The sequence below is a fragment of the Salvelinus fontinalis genome, chromosome 16 (genome assembly GCF_029448725.1).
Source record: "Salvelinus fontinalis isolate EN_2023a chromosome 16, ASM2944872v1, whole genome shotgun sequence".
NCBI classification, from domain to species: domain Eukaryota; kingdom Metazoa; phylum Chordata; class Actinopteri; order Salmoniformes; family Salmonidae; genus Salvelinus; species Salvelinus fontinalis.
This window is the reverse complement of record NC_074680.1, coordinates 22,541,487-22,561,969: the sequence shown is the minus strand read 5'-3', so window position 1 is coordinate 22,561,969 and position 20,483 is coordinate 22,541,487. Positions and strand designations below refer to the sequence as shown.

General features: G+C 46.5%; 1 protein-coding gene across 1 annotated transcript in view; it reads left to right on the top strand.

The window, feature by feature from the left end:
* Positions 1–20,184, top strand: part of LOC129812823 (nesprin-3-like) — a 62,068-nt gene extending 41,884 nt beyond the window's left edge. The window contains exons 14-19 of the mRNA XM_055864720.1: positions 1,307–1,479; positions 1,885–3,811; positions 4,050–4,208; positions 8,587–8,775; positions 10,107–10,154; positions 16,196–20,184. Of these exons, the coding sequence (XP_055720695.1) occupies positions 1,307–1,479; positions 1,885–3,811; positions 4,050–4,208; positions 8,587–8,775; positions 10,107–10,154; positions 16,196–16,384 (2,685 nt within the window). The 3' untranslated portion in view covers positions 16,385–20,184. The remainder of the gene's footprint in view (positions 1–1,306; positions 1,480–1,884; positions 3,812–4,049; positions 4,209–8,586; positions 8,776–10,106; positions 10,155–16,195) is intronic.
* Positions 20,185–20,483: the final 299 nt, after the last annotated feature.

Below are 20,483 nucleotides of genomic sequence, written 5' to 3'. Positions count from 1 at the left end.
CTGGTATAGTATGGTATGTTATGTCTAGGATGGTATGTTGATGGGACAACAGACAGCACAAGACTGAGGTACTGGTCTGTTATTTTAAAGGGCAAAGCCACCACTTACTTTTCAACTTCATTTTCAGTATCTCCGGCACAATACCAATGTCAACATATGTGAAAACGGCAAATTGTTATGTTTTGTAGAGTTGTTTTTATTTTTAACTAGGCAAGTCAGTTAAGAACAAATTCTTATTTATAATGACGGCCCACCGAAAGGCAAAAGGCCTCCTGCGGGGGCAGGGCTGGGATTCAAATGTATATACATTTTATAAAAATATAGAACAAAACACACATCACAAAAGAGAGACAACACAACACTACATAAAGAGAGACCTAGACAACAACACAGCATGGTAGCAACACAAGATGGTAGCAACATGGCAGCAGCACAACGTAGTAGCAGCACAAAACAGGGTACTAACATGATTGGGCACAGACAACAGCACAGAGGCCAAGAAGGTAGAGACAACAATACATCACACAAAGAAACCACAACTGTCAGTTAGTGTCCATGATTGAGTCTTTGAATGAAGAGATTGAGATAAAACTGTCCGGTTTGAGTGTTTGTTGCAGCTCGTTCCAGTTGCTAGCTGCAGCGAACTGAAAAGACGAGCGACCCAGGGATTGGGCTCCCGAGTGGCGCAGCAGTCTAAAGCACTGCATCTCAGTGGTTGAGGCGTCACTATAGACACCTTGGTTCGAATCCAGGCTGTATCACAACCAGCCGTGATTGGGAGTCCATAGAGTGGTGCACAATTGCCCCAATGTCGTCTGGGTTTGGCCGTTGTAGGCCGTCATTGTAAATAAGAATTTGTTCTTAACTAACTTGCCCAGTTAAATAAAGGTTTAATAAAAAAATAAAAAGATTTGAGTGCTTTGGAGCCCTTTAAAGATAAAAAGTTCTCCCCGATGACATCATCAAAAGTGAAAACATTTTAACAGTGATTTTCTAACACCACGAGATTCACGGTGACGTAGGGAGCAAGAAATGCCCTCCCTCTGGCTAGAAACTTGTTACATGTTTTGAAAATGTTTTTTAACTTTTAATACCCTGTAATGTCAGAGAAGCATTTAAAACATATATTTTTAACCACAGATCATAGAAACTGACTGTTTTCACATGTAGACACTGATTTGGTGAAACTTGTTTGAATAAACGGACACTGATGAATATGTTTCTGTTTTCATATGTTTTCATAAGTCTCTATGTGGCCACAGCCTAAGTCCCGTCCTGTCCTGTTATTCTTCCTCCAACCCTGTAGAGGGCACTAGGTGAGTTCCCAGAGAAGGAGCTGCAGCTGCACCAGACAGAGGTGCAGGGCCAGGGGGTGCTGGAGAGGACCTCTGAGGAGGGACGAGTGCACATCCTCAGGGACATGAAGCACCTGAGAGAGTCCTGGATGGCCCTCCATGACCTCAGCCTCAACCTCTTCAGGTACACCACACTACTTCGGGCTGGATGCAAAACTCATAGAATTAGATATAGAACACAAGAAGGGTTATTTATTCCTGACCAAGATTTCTGCCATTATCACATTCTATAGCTATGCAGGTCTATGACATCTGCCACTCTAGTGAATGGTATGGTCTCTAAGGGAGAAGTAATCTAGCACCACTACTAATACTACTACTACTACTACATCTGTAGTTTAGTGGATTTCAGTTGAGGTCCTCAACAACCTCTTATGGCTTGTGCACATTTATCTCCAAAAACCTTCTACATAAAAGTAATTATATTACATATGCTGTCCCTGCATCTGAGTGAAAAGTATTTAATGCGGCCAATTGCACAATCTTAAGAGATGCCTTAGGTACTGACTGTCTGTTGTTCCGTTCCCAGGCTGCTGAATGGGCACAGCTCTGAGGACCCTGACTTAGACACCCAGAGGGAGAGGGTGAGAGGCCAGGCTGGGGAGAGGCCAGGCCCAGGCAGGGAGCTCTTTCCTGGGGAGGGAGGAGACATGAGCAAGGGTAGTGGCTCCAGCAGCAGTAGGGAGGGTGCTCTAGAGAGATCCCCAGGAGAGGGCCATGGGGTGGGGGCTGGGAGAGGGGGAAGAACAGGGTTAGGAGGAAGGTTGGAGCAAGGGGAAGGAGTGCAGAGTTTTGGAGCAGAAGAGGGTATTTGGTTCGATGGAGCGTTTGAGGGCAGTATGGAGGTTATGGATCTCTCTGAACATGGAGAGAGGCAGGGCAGGGATCGACAGACTCTTGGTCAACAACTGAGTCCTATGACGTTAACCTTGGCGGGCAGTCAGAGACAGAGACAGGGCGGTGGGAGTGGAAGCAGGGACAGGGAGAGGGAAAGGGAGAAGGAGAGGGGTGGCGGTGAGCACAGCCTGGGTGTAGAGGAGGTGGACTCCTCCATCGTTTGGAGAGGGGGGTACGATCAGAGGGGAGAGGAGGGAACCACAGGGATGACATCAGGCCACACAGGGGGCAGAAGCACCCATGGTAGAGGAGGTGGGGGGGTGGTGGTGGACTCTGGCTCCAGGGTTAGCGGGATGGTGGGGGACTCTGGCTCCAGGGTTAGCGGGGTAGTGGGGGACTCTGGCTTCAGGGTTAGCGGGGTAGTGGGGGACTCTGGCTCCAGGGTTAGCGGGGTAGTGGGGGACTCTGTCTCCAGGGTTAGTGGGGTGGTGGGGGACTCTGGCTCCAGGGTTAGCAGGGTGGTGGGGGACTCTGGCTCCAGGGTTAGCGAGGTAGTGGGGGACTCTGGCTCCAGGGTTAGCGGGGTAGTGGGGGACTCTGGCTCCAGGGTTAGCGGGGTAGTGGGGAACTCTGGCTCCAGGGTTAGTGAGGTAGTGGGGGACTCTGGCTCCAGGGTTAGTGGGATAGTGGGGGACTCTGGCTCCAGGGTTAGTGGGATAGTGGGGGACTCTGGCTCCAGGGTTAGCGAGGTAGTGGGGGACTCTGGCTCCAGGGTTAGCGGGGTAGTGGGGGACTCTGGCTCCAGGGTTAGCGGGGTAGTGGGGAACTCTGGCTCCAGGGTTAGTGAGGTAGTGGGGGACTCTGGCTCCAGGGTTAGTGGGATAGTGGGGGACTCTGGCTCCAGGGTTAGCGGGGTGGTGGGGGACTCTGACTCCAGGGTTAGCGGGGTGGTGGGGGACTCTGGCTCCAGGGTTAGCGGGGTGGTGGGGGACTCTGGCTCCAGGGTTAGTGGGATAGTGGGGGACTCTGGCTCCAGGGTTAGCGGGGTGGTGGGGGACTCTGGCTCCAGGGTTAGTGGGGTAGTGGGGGTCTCTGGCTCCAGGGTTAGCGGGGTGGTGGGGGACTCTGGCTCCAGGGTTAGTGGGATAGTGGGGGACTCTGGCTCCAGGGTTAGCGGGGTGGTGGGGGACTCTGGCTCCAGGGTTAGCGAGGTAGTAGGGGACTCTGACTCCAGGGTTAGCGAGGTAGTAGGGGACTCTGACTCCAGGGTTAGCGGGGTAGTGGTGGTGGAGGTGTCTGGGTCCAGCAGTCGTGGGGGGACAGGGGAGTGGGTGGCTGGGCAGAGGTCCAGAGGGATGGCTGAATCCCTGGCCATGGAGGTAGATGTGGGGTTAGGGTCAGGCTCTGGGCTAGGGCACGGCAGCAGAGGCAACTACGAAGAGGGAAAAGGTGAAATGAGAGACCACAGTGAAGGGGGACATCTGAGACACAGAGGCTTTTTCCCGCCTATCAAGACCAGGATGGAGGATTCAGTCATGGATGGTCTCACTCTTTCATTCCAGCAAGGCTCTGCTAGAAAACCCTCTGGAAGGCTACAGGGCTCAAGTCACCACACCACGGTCTGGTTTCTCCACCCCATTCTATTAACTCCAACCATAATAATCACATTTTCATAAAGGAAGATATAAACTTCAAATTGGCATGCTATAACTGACTCGTCTCTCAATACACTGTTATAACTGCCGTTATAAACTGAAATATTAAGAAAATTAGCTAGCTGATTTTTTTCTTTTTTACATATATTTCCTACAGTAAGTTGATGTTGTTGCTGATCATGTTGTTGTTGGGGTCCTTCAGGCAGGTGTTGGGGCAACCCTGAGGGCAGGGGACTATGAGGACAGGAGGAGGGAGTTTGAGGCCTGGCTACAGAAGGAGAACGATGCACTCTCAGGGATTCTCAGCGCAGAGGGACCGCTGAGCACCAAAGAACTCAAGATCAGGCAGAACACACTCATGGTTGGTGCTGATGTTTCTTCTCAGAAATATACACTATTGCATTTCCAGTATTTCATTCCTGTTTATATTTACACAAAAATGATAAGTTACTCTAGGTCTGTGGCCGTCTTATGGTTAGTAATATGCATGCTACATGATAACTTCATAAAACATGTGTATTTCATCTGGAGGACATTATGTTCAGAGTGCACCAAACAAAACCCTAGGATGGTATAAACAAACCTTACAGCGAGGCCCTGACAAATTCACAAACCTTCTGGCCTTCCTCTAGAAGACTAAAATAACTTTTGGCAGCTGAATTGACAGACAGTTACATCACAAGCTGCCTGACAGTCAGACAGGTTACATCCCAATCACAAGCTGCCTGACAGTCAGACAGGTTACGTCCCAATCACAAGCTGCCTGACAGTCAGACAGGTTACATCCCAACCACAAGCTGCCTGACAGTCAGACAGGTTACATCCCAACCACAAGCTGCCTGACAGTCAGACAGATTACATCCCAACCACAAGCTGCCTGACAGTCAGACAGGTTACATCCCAACCACAAGCTGCCTGACAGTCAGACAGGTTACATCCCAACCACAAGCTGCCTGACAGTCAGACAGGTTACATCCCAACCACAAGCTGCCTGACAGTCAGACAGGTTACGTCCCAACCACAAGCTGACTGACAGTCAGACAGGTTACATCCCAATCACAAGCTGCCTGACAGTCAGACAGGTTACATCCCAACCACAAGCTGCCTGACAGTCAGACAGGTTACATCCCAACCACAAGCTGCCTGACAGTCAGACAGGTTACATCCCAACCACAAGCTGCCTGACAGTCAGACAGGTTACATCCCAACCACAAGCTGCCTGACAGTCAGACAGGTTACATCCCAGCCACAAGCTGCCTGACAGTCAGACAGGTTACATCCCAGCCACAAGCTGCCTGACAGTCAGACAGGTTACATCCCAACCACAAGCTGCCTGACAGTCAGACAGGTTACATCCCAACCACAAGCTGCCTGACAGTCAGACAGGTTACATCCCAACCAAAAGCTGCCTGACAGTCAGACAGGTTACGTCCCAACCACAAGCTGCCTGACAGTCAGACAGGTTACATCCCAACCACAAGCTGCCTGACAGTCAGACAGGTTACATCCCAACCACAAGCTGCCTGACAGTCAGACAGGTTACATCCCAACCACAAGCTGCCTGACAGTCAGACAGGTTACATCCCAATCACAAGCTGCCTGACAGTCAGACAGGTTACATCCCAACCACAAGCTGCCTGACAGTCAGACAGGTTACATCCCAACCACAAGCTGCCTGACAGTCAGACAGGTTACATCCCAACCACAAGCTGCCTGACAGTCAGACAGGTTACATCCCAACCACAAGCTGCCTGACAGTCAGACAGATTACATCCCAACCACAAGCTGCCTGACAGTCAGACAGGTTACATCCCAGCCACAAGCTGCCTGACAGTCAGACAGGTTACATCCCAGCCACAAGCTGCCTGACAGTCAGACAGGTTACATCCCAACCACAAGCTGCCTGACAGTCAGACAGATTACATCCCAACCACAAGCTGCCTGACAGTCAGACAGGTTACATCCCAACCAAAAGCTGCCTGACAGTCAGACAGGTTACATCCCAGCCACAAGCTGCCTTACAGTCAGACAGGTTACATCCCAACCACAAGCTGCCTGACAGTCAGACAGGTTACGTCCCAACCACAAGCTGCCTGACAGTCAGACAGGATACTTCCCAATCACAAGCTGCCTTACAGTCAGACAGGTTACATCCTAATCACAAGCTGCCTGACAGTCAGACAGGTTACATCCCAGCCACAAGCTGCCTGACAGTCAGACAGGTTACATCCCAACCACAAGCTGCCTGACAGTCAGACAGGTTACGTCCCAACCACAAGCTGCCTGACAGTCAGACAGGTTACATCCCAACCACAAGCTGCCTGACAGTCAGACAGGTTACATCCCAACCACAAGCTGCCTGACAGTCAGACAGATTACATCCCAACCACAAGCTGCCTGACAGTCAGACAGGTTACATCCCAGCCACAAGCTGCCTGACAGTCAGACAGGTTACATCCCAGCCACAAGCTGCCTGACAGTCAGACAGGTTACATCCCAACCACAAGCTGCCTGACAGTCAGACAGGTTACATCCCAACCACAAGCTGCCTGACAGTCAGACAGGTTACATCCCAACCACAAGCTGCCTGACAGTCAGACAGGTTACATCCCAACCACAAGCTGCCTGACAGTCAGACAGGTTACGTCCCAACCACAAGCTGCCTGACAGTCAGACAGGTTACATCCCAATCACAAGCTGCCTGACAGTCAGACAGGTTACGTCCCAACCACAAGCTGCCTGACAGTCAGACAGGTTACATCCCAACCACAAGCTGCCTGACAGTCAGACAGGTTACATCCCAACCACAAGCTGCCTGACAGTCAGACAGGTTACATCCCAACCACAAGCTGCCTGACAGTCAGACAGGTTACATCCCAACCACAAGCTGCCTGACAGTCAGACAGGTTACATCCCAACCACAAGCTGCCTGACAGTCAGACAGATTACATCCCAACCACAAGCTGCCTGACAGTCAGACAGGTTACATCCCAGCCACAAGCTGCCTGACAGTCAGACAGGTTACATCCCAGCCACAAGCTGACTGACAGTCAGACAGGTTACATCCCAACCACAAGCTGCCTGACAGTCAGACAGGTTACATCCCAACCACAAGCTGCCTGACAGTCAGACAGGTTACATCCCAACCACAAGCTGCCTGACAGTCAGACAGGTTACATCCCAACCACAAGCTGCCTGACAGTCAGACAGGTGACATCCTAAATGGCACCCTATTCTCTATTTAGTGCACTACTTTTGAAATAGGTCTGTGGTTCAATATAGTGCACTATAAAGGAAATAGGGTGTCATTTGCGACACTATCAGGCCATGTTAGTGGTTAGGGTGTATCTGTCAGTATGGGACCACAGAGAACGCTTCACATTCAGTCAGCAGACGATGGACATTGATTCAAGGCAGATGGGGGATTGGAGATGTTTGATTGGGGATATACTGTGTGTGTTTCAGTAGATTTCAAGGATTATTGCTTCAGGATTTACTGCGGCCTGAATTCTCCTGTGCAAAGATCCTGTGTAGACATTACTCACTGACACATTGCTTATTGTTATTACATGATGCAGCAATTCCTCTGCTTATCCCTCAGCCACATGCAACAGTTCTCCGTCCCCTGTTGTTCACTCCCCTTCTCTCTTCCCTCTCTCTCTTTCTTCCCCCTCTCTCTCTTCCTCTCTCTTTCTATCCCTCCCTGTCTCTCTCCCCCTCTCTCTTTCTTCCCCCTCTCTCTCTTCCTCTCTCTTCCTATCCCTCCCTGTCTCTCTCCCCCTCTCTCTTTCTTCCCCCTCTCTCTCTTCCTCTCTCTTTCTATCCCTCCCTGTCTCTCTCCCCCTCTCTCTTTCTTCCCCCTCTCTCTCTTCCTCTCTCTTTCTATCCCTCCCTGTCTCTCCCCCCCTCTCTTTCTTCCCCCTCTCTCTCTTCCTCTCTCTTTCTATCCCTCCCTGTCTCTCTTTCTTCCCCCTCTCTCTTTCTTCCCCCTCTCTCTCTTTCTATCCCTCCCTGTCTCTCTCCCCCTCTCTCTTTCTTCCCCCTCTCTCTCTTCCTATCCCTCCCTGTCTCTCCCCCTCTCTCTTTCTTCCCCCTCTCTCTCTTCCTCTCTCATTCTATCCCTCCCTCTGTCTCTTCCCCCTCTCTCTCTTCTTCTCTTTCTATCCCTCCCTCTGTCTCTCCCCCTCTCTCTTTCTTCCCCCTCTCTCTTCCTCTCTCTTTCTATCCCTCCCTCTCTGTCTCTTCCCCCTCTCTCTCTTCCTTTCTCTTTCTATCCCTCCCTCTCTGTCTCTTCCCCCTCTCTCTCTTCCTCTCTCTTTCTATCCCTCCCTGTCTCTCTCCCCCTCTCTCTTTCTTCCCCCTCTCTCTCTTCCTCTCTCTTTCTATCCCTCCCTCCCTGTCTCTCTCCCCCTCTCTCTTTCTTCCCCCTCTCTCTCTTCCTCTCTCTTTCTATCCCTCCCTCTCTGTCTCTTCCCCCTCTCTCTATTCCTCTTTTGTTCTATCCCTCCCTCTCTGTCTCTTCCCCCTCTCTCTTTTCCTCTTTTGTTCTATCCCTCCCTCTCTGTCTCTTCCCCCTCTCTCTCTTCCTCTCTCTTTCTATCCCTCCCTCCCTGTCTCTCTCCCCCTCTCTCTTTCTTCCCCCTCTCTCTCTTCCTCTCTCTTTCTATCCCTCCCTCTCTGTCTCTCCCCCTCTCTCTTTCTTCTTCCTCTCTCACCCCTCCCTCTCCTCACTCCCACAGACCTTGCGGTCCAGTGTAGACTGGGGTCAGGAGCAGTTCCAGCTACTACTGATGGCTTGGGCTGTAGCCGGGGCCAGGGCTGACCGTGGGGCTGAGGATGTGGGCATGGAGGAGATACGTTATCGCTGGATGCTCTACAAGTCCAAACTAAAGGACGTTGGAGACCTCAAGGCCCTGTTGAATGTCAAGGTAAACAATACTGTGCAAATATTGTATTGTGCCTCTAAAATGGCATCCTATTCTCTTTTTATAGTGCACTATTTTTGACTAGGACCTATTCATAAGTTGCACCTCTGTCACTTGGTCATGTCATGCCATTGTTATGAACATTCTCAAGCTGCCCTCTACCAGTGGTGTGGTAGAGCTGCTCTGAAGTCGTGATAAGCCCAGTCATTCTGGACAGAGGCTAACGACTGCCTGGAAATATGATTACGTTGCTAAAGTAGTCAAATGTTTAGTAGGAAACAACTTTGCCAGCATTATCATGTCGTCAAATTTACTTTAGACAAATGGAAATGTTGTCATTAGCTAGCAAAGTTTTGCTAAAATAGCCAGCAATGCTAACGGTAGCTAGCTAAAAGCCAGTGTCTACCCCTCAATCGTAGCTAACATTATACTGCATTTAAAGTCAATCTGGCGACATCAAAATGATGACACAAGGTTTTCCCACTAATTATTTACCTCCTTTAGAAGGGCATTGTATTTCCAAGCCACTATAATGCACTTCTGATGAAATCTTCATCAGCACTCATTGATTATGCATTGTGTAGGATGCTCAGATAGGCATCAGTCCAGAACGAACGAAACAAGCCAAGAATATACTGTAGCTCTGGACAAAAGTAGTGCAATATATAGGGAATATGGTGCTGTGTAAAATGTATCTCCAGCAGAGGGCGTTAAAGAGTATCCTATAATAAAGAGATGATACATTGGTCTACCACAGGGATGGGCAACTTGGATGTTTTGGGGGCCACAAAAAAAACTACATTTATCATGAGGGGTGGCTCTACATACCCACATCCATACCCCCACATCTTGCATTTTAGTGGCATTGAAGAGGGGGAAAAACACATTTTAAAGTAATTTTACACATTTTGCTATGGAGTTGGAGAGAACAATTTGCAGTTTTACAGCTAATTTCCTGCAATTCTACACATTTTGCCATGGGGTGGAGGCAGATGTTTGCCATTTTTAATATGATAACTGATGATCAATGGGCCCCACCCCGGTTTGTAATTCAACCATTCCTACTCCAAGTTTAGATAGCTGGCCGCCAGACTAACTTAACAATCTAAAAGGTTTTGGGCGACATGGGCTAATTGAGTGACTGCTGATACACAACCCAATTTAGAAATTGCACCTTGTGTATTCTATTAATCCACCCCCTCCCCCCCGTTCCCCTCCTTGGTCTTCCAGAAGGTAGCAGTGTATCATCAATGTTAGGTAATGGTCTGGCTGCACTGTTCTGTATAAAGCACATGCAGTATATTGACCTGTATGTTTTCTTGCTTTATTTCCAGCAGGGTGCCAGTGCTGCTGGCCGAGAGGAACACACCAGGACAGCTAAGGTACAGTTAACAATCGGTCTCAATGATTTTGTCTTGGTCAAACATTCCTTTAATATTCAGTGTAGTTCAAACTGGGAAAAACGTGTGGCCTGAAGGGGTCCAGTGGTCTAAGCTGCAGCCTGAGGAATGCAAATATCTCTACAGTCAGTATCTGGATAATATGTGTGAAATGCTTAATAATGTATGTGATATCAACAGAGAAGTATATTTTCTGGGTGATTGAAATATTGACTGACTATAATCAAGCTGCCCACTCAGGAAAAAAACGTAAAACTGTAACTAGTGCCTGCAACCTGGTTCAGGTTATCAGTCAACCTACCAGGGTAGTTACCAACAGCACAGGAATTAAATCATCAACATGTATTTATCACATCTTTACTAACGCTGCAGATATTTGCTTTAAAGCAGTATCCAAATCCACAGGACGTAGTGATCACAATATAATAGCCATATCTAGGAAAATCAAAGTTCCAAAGGCTGGGCCTAGTATAGTGTATAAGAGGTCATACAATACGTTTTGTAGTGATTCATATGTTTATAAAGAATATTTGCTGGTCTGTGGTGTGTAATGAGGAGCAACCAGACGCTGCACTTGACGCATTTATGAAACTACTTATTCCTTTTACTTATTCCTTTTACTAATAAACACGCACTCATTAAGAAAATTACTGTAAAAACTGTTAAATCCCCTTGGATTGATGAGGAATTTAAAAATGTTATGGTTGAGAGGGATGAGGCAAAAGGTATGGCAATTAAGTCTGGTAGTCATGTGACTAAACAAAAAAAAAATAATAACCACACTATGAAACTGTCACGAATCCCGCTTCCTGAGTCTGGGTTTGCCTGTGTGTCTGTCCTGGAGTGTGTTTCCGGTGTCCTGGAACGCACCCTGTCTGGTTGCCGGGCGAATTAGCTTGTTGGGAGATTGATGTTCACCCGCACCTGTGTCCCATCAGTAATCTGCACACCTGTCCTGATCATCACCTCTCCCCTTCAAAAGCTCTGACCTGACTTCCATTCCCTGCCGGGTCGTTAGCCATGAACATTACTCACCCGGATCATTCACCCCATTCCCGCCTGGTTGACGGAGAATTCCGCTACTCCATTGGATTCACCTATTTCCTCCCCTCAATTCACCACCGCTGCCCGCTACGCCATCTGGATATATCTACCCTTTCACAATTACTTGTAAATAAATACTCACCTTTCTACGCTCCTTGTCCTGGTCTGCTTCTGGGTTCTATTTTGAAAGAACGTGACAGAAACAAAGAGAAATTATATAACGAATGATAGTAAAAAAGCTTTGGGGCACCTTAAATTACATTTTGGGTTTCAGGTTTGGGGAAATGAAACTCTCTAATTGTTTTATATTTTAAAATGTTGCCAGAAATGCAGATCTGTCTTGGGTTCTGCTGTGGTGCCGTGGTTGTACAGCCTTTCCTCTACAGGGAGCCAGGTTTTCCTGTGTCTACCCTTCTCAATGGCAAGCCTGTGCTCATTGAGCCTGTACTTTGTCAAGGTTTCTCTAAGGTTTTGATCAGTAACCATGGTCAAACAGTTAGCCACGGTGTACTGTCGATTTAGGGGCAGGTTGCACTGCATTGTGTTTGTGCTTGTGTTTCCCAATGAGCAATGTAGTTTTGTTTTGACTGTGTTGTAATTTGGTTTATTCTGATTGATTGGATGTTCTGGTCCTGAGGCTTCAGTGTGTTAGTAGAACAGGTTTGTGAACTCAGCCCCAGGACCAGGTGGATGAGGGGACTGAGGCTTCAGTGTGTTAGTAGAACAGGTTTGTGAACTCAGCCCCAGGACCAGGTGGATGAGGGGACTCTTTTCTTTGCTCAGCTCTTGGCATTGCAGGGCTTGGGAATGATATGAGATATTTTATATGTTTCCGAAACTTAATTGCTCTTTTTTGAGTTTGTATTATTAGTGTATATTGGCCTAATTCTGCCCTGCATGCATTGTTTGTAGTTTTGCAAGTGGACCCACCACCTCGCTGCCATAAAGTGCAATTGGTTCAATGACACATTCAATTAGTTTTAGCCACATTTTAATAGGTATTTCAATTTGAATGTGTTTTTTATTGGCGTAGAAGGCCCTGCGTGCTTTATCTCTCAGTTCATTTATTGCCTCATTAAGGTGTCAGTTGAGCTTATTTTTAAACCTAAGTAATAGTAGTCTGTGCAGTACTCTATATATTTTGTACCGATTGAGAACTTTGGTCTAATTCCCTGAGATCTGGATCTTCTCTGGAAAATCATTATTTTCGTCTTTTTGGGGTTTACTGCCAGCGCCCAGGTCTGGCAGTACTGCTCTAGCAGGTCCAGGCTTTGCTGTAGACCATGTACTTTGGCTGACAGCATGTATAGGTCATCTGTGAAGATCAGGCATTTAACCTCTGAATTGTGGAGACTAACACCAGGGTCTGAGGATTGTTCTAGAATTGTGGCCAATTCATTGATGTAAATATTGAAGGGTGCAGGGCTCAGATTGCAACCTTGGCGAAGGCCCCGCCCCTGGTTAAAGAATTCGGTAATTTTCTTGCCAATTTTGATGCTGCACATATTGCCAATTAATTATGTAATTTGTTTAGCTCCCTACACCACTTTCAATAACTTTGTAGAACAGTCCTGTATGCCAAATATAATCAAATTATTTTTGGAAGTCGATAAAGCAAGCTTATATTTTGGTATTATTTTGGCGGACATGTTTATCTATCAGGGTGTGTAGTGTGTAAATATGATCGGTCGTGCGATGTTTTTGTATAAATCCAATTAGGATTTTACTCAAGACATTGTGCTTATTAAGGAAGTTTAGAACTCTTACATTTATAATACTACAGAAAACCATCCCCAGGATACTGTTCACACAAATGCCTCTGGAATTGTTAGGGTCAAATTCGTCTTTGTTCTTAAAGATTGGGGGTTATGAGTCCTTGATTCCAGATGTCAGGGAAATAAACTACACTCAGGATCAAATTTAACAGTTTTAATATAGCCAATTGACATTTTGCACTAGTGAGTTTGAGCATCTCATTTAGGATGCCATCAGGTCTGCATGCTTTTTGAAGTTGAGGGCCTGAAGTTTCTTATAGAGCTCCTGGTCAGTAATATGGGAGTCCAATGGATTTTGATTGTCCTCTATAGCTTTTTCAAATCCATTCAACTACTCATGAATTTGGCATTGTTCTGCGTGTGTGTCAATTTGAACAGTGTTGTAGAGTTTTTTACACTAGGCTGTCCATATGTCACCATTTTGTATCGCTAATTCCTCTAGATTTTTTTGGGGGGGGTTCCAGTTTTGAAACAGAAGTTGTTTGTGTTTATGGACTCCTCAATTAGTGTCAGCTGCTTGCTGTTGTACTGTGCTTTTTTGTTTCTGAGTGTACATTTATAGGGTTTTAAAGTCTCACAGTAATTAAGGTGTAATTCACCATTATTTGTGTATCTGCTTTTGGTTTGCTAGTGGTTTTCCTTATAATTTTACAATCTGCATCAAACCAGTTGTCATCTGTGGTCTTTTTTGGTTCGTTTTTTTAATCAATTTCAGTTGTGTTCTTTTGCCATTTGCCTGAATATATTATGGATGTTTTTTACTGCTAGATTGATGCCTTCTTTACTCTGTCTCTCTCGCTCTGTCTCTCGCTCTGTCTCTCTCGCTCTGTCTCTCTCGCTCTGTCTCTCGCTCTCTGTCTCTCGCTCTCTGTCTCTCGCTCTCTGTCTCTCGCTCTCTGTCTCTCGCTCTCTGTCTCTCGCTCTCTGTCTCTCGCTCTCTGTCTCTCGCTCTCTGTCTCTTCTGTCTCTCTCGCTCTGTCTCTCTCGCTCTGTCTCTCTCGCTCTGTCTCTCGCTCTGTCTCTCGCTCTGTCTCTCTCGCTCTGTCTCTCTCGCTCTGTCTCTCTCGCTCTGTCTCTCTCGCTCTGTCTCTCTCGCTCTGTCTCTCTCGCTCTGTCTCTCTCGCTCTGTCTCTCTCGCTCTTTCTCTCTCGCTCTTTCTCTCTCGCTCTGTTTCTTGCTCTGTCTCTCTTTCTCTCTCGCTCTGTTTCTTGCTCTGTCTCTCTCGCTCTGTCTCTCGCTCTGTCTCTCTCGCTCTGTCTCTCTCGCTCTGTCTCTCTCGCTCTGTCTCTCTCGCTCTGTCTCTCTCGCTCTGTCTCTCGCTCTGTCTCTCGCTCTGTCTCTCGCTCTGTCTCTCGCTCTGTCTCTCTCTTTGTCTCTCGCTCTCTCTCGCTCTTTCTCTCTCGCTCTGTTTCTTGCTCTGTCTCTCTCGCTCTGTCTCTCTCGCTCTGTCTCTCTCGCTCTGTCTCTCTCGCTCTGTCTCTCTCGCTCTGTCTCTCTCGCTCTGTCTCTCTCGCTCTGTCTCTCGCTCTGTCTCTCGCTCTGTCTCTCGCTCTGTCTCTCGCTCTGTCTCTCGCTCTGTCTCTCTCTCTTTCTCTCGCTCTCTCTCTCGCTCTGTCTCTCGCTCTGTCTCTCGCTCTGTCTCTCGCTCTCTCTCGCTCTTTCTCTCTCGCTCTGTTTCTTGCTCTGTCTCTCTCTCTCTTTCTCTCTCGCTCTGTTTCTTGCTCTGTTTCTTGCTCTGTCTCTCTCGCTCTGTCTCTCGCTCTGTCTCTCGCTCTGTCTCTCGCTCTGTCTCTCTCGCTCTGTCTCTCTCGCTCTGTCTCTCTCGCTCTGTCTCTCTCGCTCTGTCTCTCTCGCTCTGTCTCTCTCGCTCTGTCTCTCTCGCTCTGTCTCTCTCGCTCTGTCTCTCGCTCTGTCTCTCTCTTTTTCTCTCGCTCTTTTTCTCTCGCTCTGTTTCTTGCTCTGTCTCTCTCGCTCTGTCTCTCTCGCTCTGTCTCTCGCTCTGTCTCTCGCTCTGTCTCTCGTTCTGTCTCTCGCTCTGTCTCTCGCTCTGTCTCTCGCTCTGTCTCTCGCTCTGTCTCTCGCTCTGTCTCTCTCTTTTTCTCTCGCTCTGTTTCTTGCTCTGTCTCTCTCGCTCTGTCTCTCTCGCTCTGTCTCTCTCGCTCTGTCTCTCTCGCTCTGTCTCTCTCGCTCTGTCTCTCGCTCTGTCTCTCGCTCTGTCTCTCGCTTTGTTTCTCGCTCTGTCTCTCTCGCTCTGTCTCTCTCGCTCTGTCTCTCTCGCTCTGTCTCTCTCGCTCTGTCTCTCGCTCTGTCTCTCGCTCTGTCTCTCGCTCTGTCTCTCTCGCTCTGTCTCTCTCGCTCTGTCTCTCTCGCTCTGTCTCTCTCGCTCTGTCTCTCTCGCTCTGTCTCTCTCGCTCTGTCTCTCTCGCTCTGTCTCTCTCGCTCTGTCTCTCTCACTCTGTCTCTCTCGCTCTCTCTGTCTCTATCAGTGAGCTGTGAACACAGCAGGTGCATGGCTGGCTAAAAATGAGGAGGATAGCTAACTAAGTTTACCCCCAGGTTGTTGATATGGGAAAAATAACAGCAGACACAGATGAAAGAAACTGTAGTGTCACTCACAGCAAAGTCTTGGCAGTTGATGGAGCAGTCTTGTTAAGATAGTGAGCATGAGTGAGTGGGTGAGGATTTTCTCGCTTCACTTGGAAGAACACTGTGTGTGTGTGTGTGTGTGTGTGTGTGTGTGTGTGTGTGTGTGTGTGTGTGTGTGTGTGTGTGTGTGTGTGTGTGTGTGTGTGTGTGTGTGTGTGTGTGTGTGTGTGTGTCTGTGTGTCATCACAATCCTGATTATATTGAGGGAGCTGTGAGCCTTTTCTATGTTGTTTACCTAACTAGCTAACACTGACCCTACTGTGTGACCCATGTTGAAGTGACACAGTATACACTCCCTTAAAAGAGACTATCATTTTGATCCCATGGATGGTCCGTCTTTGCTCTGTCTATGAATTTTCTTTTCTCAAACCCAGCTGTTTATCCCCCAAAAATTGATGGGTTGAATTACGTGAATTAAAATTTGTTTGTTTGTACACACTAGGGTTGTTTGGGAGTGTGTTTGTGTATTTGACTAGGTGCATGTGTATGTGTGTGTGTTCCATGTGTATATTTACAGTGTGTGTGTGTGTGTAACGTCTCTATATTGACTCCCTGCAGGAGAAGACTCCAGGCCTGCTGTACCGTGTGTGTCGAGTGGCCCTGCCCCTCTGGCTCCTGCTGTTGGCTCTGCTTCTCTTTGCCTTCTTCCTGCCCTGGATGGACGAAGGCTCCAGCTGCTCTCTGTCCAACAACTTTGCCCGCTCCTTCAACATCATGCTCCGTTACCACGGACCTCCACCCACATAGGAGAGGAGATATAGGACTATGAAGACCATTGATCTTCACCCTCAATCCATTCTGTGTGTGTGTCAGTTTGGGTCAGTGAGTGTGTGTCAGTGTGTGAATGCGTTTCTGCTGTATGTGTCAGTGTGTGAATGCGTTTCTGCTGTATGTGTCAGTGTGTGAATGCGTTTCTGCTGTATGTGTCAGTGTGTGAATGCGTTTCTGCTGTATGTGTCAGTGTGTGAATGCGTTTCTGCTGTATGTGTCAGTGTGTGAATGTGTTTCTGCTGTATGTGTCAGTGTGTGAATGCGTTTCTGCTGTATGTGTCAGTGTGTGAATGCGTTTCTGCTGTATGTGTCAGTGTGTGAATGTGTTTCTGCTGTATGTGTCAGTGTGTGAATGTGTTTCTGCTGTATGTGTCAGTGTGTGAATGTGTTTCTGCTGTATGTGTCAGTGTGTGAATGTGTTTCTGCTGTATGTGTTAGTGTGTGAATGTGTTTCTGCTGTATGTGTCAGTGTGTGAATGTGTTTCTGCTGTATGTGTCAGTGTGTGAATGTGTTTCTGCTGTATGTGTCAGTGTGTGGATGTGTTTCTGCTGTATGTGTCAGTGTGTGAATGCGTTTCTGCTGTATGTGTCAGTGTGTGAATGTGTTTCTGCTGTATGTGTCAGTGTGTGAATGTGTTTCTGCTGTATGTGTCAGTGTGTGAATGTGTTTCTGCTGTATGTGTCAGCGTGTGAATGTGTTTCTGCTGTATGTGTCAGTGTGTGAATGTGTTTCTGCTGTATGTGTCAGTGTGTGGGTGGGTGACCTCAGCTGTTCTCACACAGTCAGGCCAATTCAGCTCCTCTATCACACAGGCTGGCAGCATTTCACAGAGAACAGCGCTCCACACTCCTATTCACACTATATTAGCTAATGGCCACCAAACACTTAGCATAATGTTCGAGTAGGGAGCGGAGATGATGTGGGATAAGGAGGTGGATTTTTATTGCCTTTATTTAAGGGGTGAAAGGATGCTTACATGGTCTTAGATAACTTAGATAAATAACTGAGTGTGATCTATCATATACCAAAAATACCTATCCTGGTTTGCTGCCATTTTAAAGACTGGTGTGGATAACACTTTTTTAACTGCTTTTAACCCTCACAAATGACCTCCTGCTTTTAACCCTCACAAATGACCTTCTGCTTTTAACCCTCACAAATGACCTTCTGCTTTTAACCCTCACAAATGACCTTCTGCTTTTAACCCTCACAAATGACCTTCTGCTTTTAACCCTCACAAATGACCTTCTGCTTTTAACCCTCACAAATGACCTTCTGCTTTTAACCCTCACAAATGACCTTCTGCTTTTAACCCTCACAAATGACCTTCTGCTTTTAACCCTCACAAATGACCTTCTGCTTTTAACCCTCACAAATGACCTTCTGCTTTTAACCCTCACAAATGACCTGCTTTTTTTCTTGGATGAGTGTAAGCTGTTTTTAAAGCTTTATTTTCAACCTGTACATAATGGCTTTTGCACAGATTACCCTTATCAATTGTAGCACTGTGTTAATGATAGCCTAGCGCTTCAATGATCAGGAATAGTAGATATTCTAGATGCAGGATGTTCTCATGTCCACCAAAACACTATATCTGTTCTATCATGAGTCAAGTCAAATCTAACAGGTACTGATGATAAAGCAAGTCAGTCAGTAATGGTATACAGGATGTCCCACTTTTGACTGTCTAAATACATCGTACTTATACTGTACTGTACTGTAGGTATGCATGTTTGAACAATATGCTCTCTTTTCTCAAGCTTCTATGCTATATTTGAACACTTTCGTAATGATCCCTTGACACAGTTAAACCGTTTGGTGAATATAGCAATTATAATGCCTTGTACTATGGCCCCTGACTTTTTCTTGGACCACAGAGTGTTCTAGATGCTAAATTTACTTTGGTTTTTATACGTTATGTTCAGCAGGGCCCAGATTATAAGATGGAAATAGCCGCTGTTATGGGAGAGGGGCCTTTTTTGAGCAGACTCTTAAAATGACGCAATGAACCTCTCAACCTTGACCTTTTCCCCTCTCGTTCTCTGTTGCTCGCTCGCGCTCTCTTTCTATCTCCCCTCTCTCTCCCCCTCTGTTTCAAATCAAAGTTTATTTGTCTATTTCTTCCTCGCTCTCTCTTTCTACCATCTCCCACCTCTCTCCCCCTCTATTTCTTCATCTCTCTCTTTCTACCATCTCCCTCCTCCTCCTCCCCCTCCCTCTCTCTCTCTCTCCTCACTCTCCTCACTCCCACTGATCTTGCGGTCCAGTGTGGACTTCTGTCATTCACTCACTTTTCTATTTGTCCCTGTACGTGTGTCTTACTGACCTAAGGTTTGCTAGGGAAATGGAGACCAAATCCAGTTATTCTATTAGTGTCTTATCACACATGTCTTTACGAGGTTATAACCCACAAATAGCTTTGCGATGTTTTAAATTTGATTACATTTGAACTGTTAGCTTTTGTTGGGAGTGGGGGTCAGTGTGTGTTAGTTCGACTGAAACCTGTCTCGTCTCAGAATGTTGAAGTATAATCTGTGTCTGTTCTCTGTCAGGGAAGGTCTCAGAGGGCTGTCTTCGTCTGTCATTGTGAACGTTAAATGACTGAACAACTTTATTCTTAAGGAAAAATAGAAGGAAACTGCATGCCGGCCCTACTTGTACAAAACTGTATTGAAGGCATACATAGTATTACAGTTGAGTGCATGCTGGATTTGAACTGAATATTTATACCAGTCTACTGTTATCTATAAACAACTTATGCAATGCGCTTCTTCAATATAATTATCCAACATATCTAGCTCTTAGGAGGCTTTTAAATTAATGTTAAACTTAAATACAAGATATAGCACAAAACATCACCATACTTATACCACAGGGTGATATGCTGCATTCTTTTGAGTAGCAATGGCTACAGTGGGCCTACCTGCCAACTCTGCTTCTTGCACTGCTATATTGAGTAAGACACATATACAACCTTTTCCAATCGACACAGGTTCAAAAACCTAGCCAGCCATGAACTGTATGTCTGTAGTCAAACATAAGGAACATCCATATGGACTTTCACTTGAACCTAAAGAAGTGCTCCTCTTGAAAGGATCTGGGAATCAAGGATAGGAGATGGATAGTGTTGGGGGATGAAGGTCAGAGTTAGCCCGGTTGCCAGTCTTTATAGCTAACAGTACCCTCCTTGACACGGAGTAGCCTTCAAGGAGTGGAATGTTAGCTAAGCAGACACTGGCAACAGGCTAGGTCGGAATATTATAATGTACCGTAGCAGATTTAGGGTTGCAAAAGTTCAGTAACTTACAAAATTCCCAGGTTTTCCAAAAATCCTTGGAGGATTCTGGATTTCTTGCTTATTCCTTACTGATTCCGGCAATCTACCAACTGGGATTTCTGCAAAATCTGGGAATATTTGGAAAGTTACTAGAATTTTGCAACCCCTAATTAGATTCCTCTGCAGTGTGTTATGGGCAGGAGTAGCTTTACTAAGTGCTCTGCTAAATGTATTCAAAATGGAATTAGCGTAGATTGGAATAGTGTGTTATGCAAATTAGTATCTGCTTTACAAAAATGAAAGGCTTTTAAACACACATGCCGGCAGGAATGAAGATTCAAAGCTTTTGTAAAACATTAAAATATTATACTCTATTTTGTTACTATATTTTGAAATGAACAAAATGCTTAATGTTTCAACACAGAGCTTTTATTTAACCAATATTTTTGTATTGTACTCAAACTGGAAATAAATATGCAATGTGTATACCTGACAGAAGTTTATGAAGTGTCAATCATTGTTGAGCCTACAGCCTACTGATCAAAAATATATAACGCAACATGCATCAATTTCAGATATTTTACAGTTCATGTAAGGAAATCAGTCAATTTAAATAAATTCATTAGTCACTATCTATGGATTTCACATGACTGGGCGTTGGCGCAGCCATCGGTGGGCCAGGCCGACCCACTGGGGAGCCAGACCCAGCCAATCAAAATGAGTATTTCCCCCACAAAAGGGCTTTATTACAGACAGAAATACTCCTCACTAACATGGATGTAAACAAATTTGTGCAC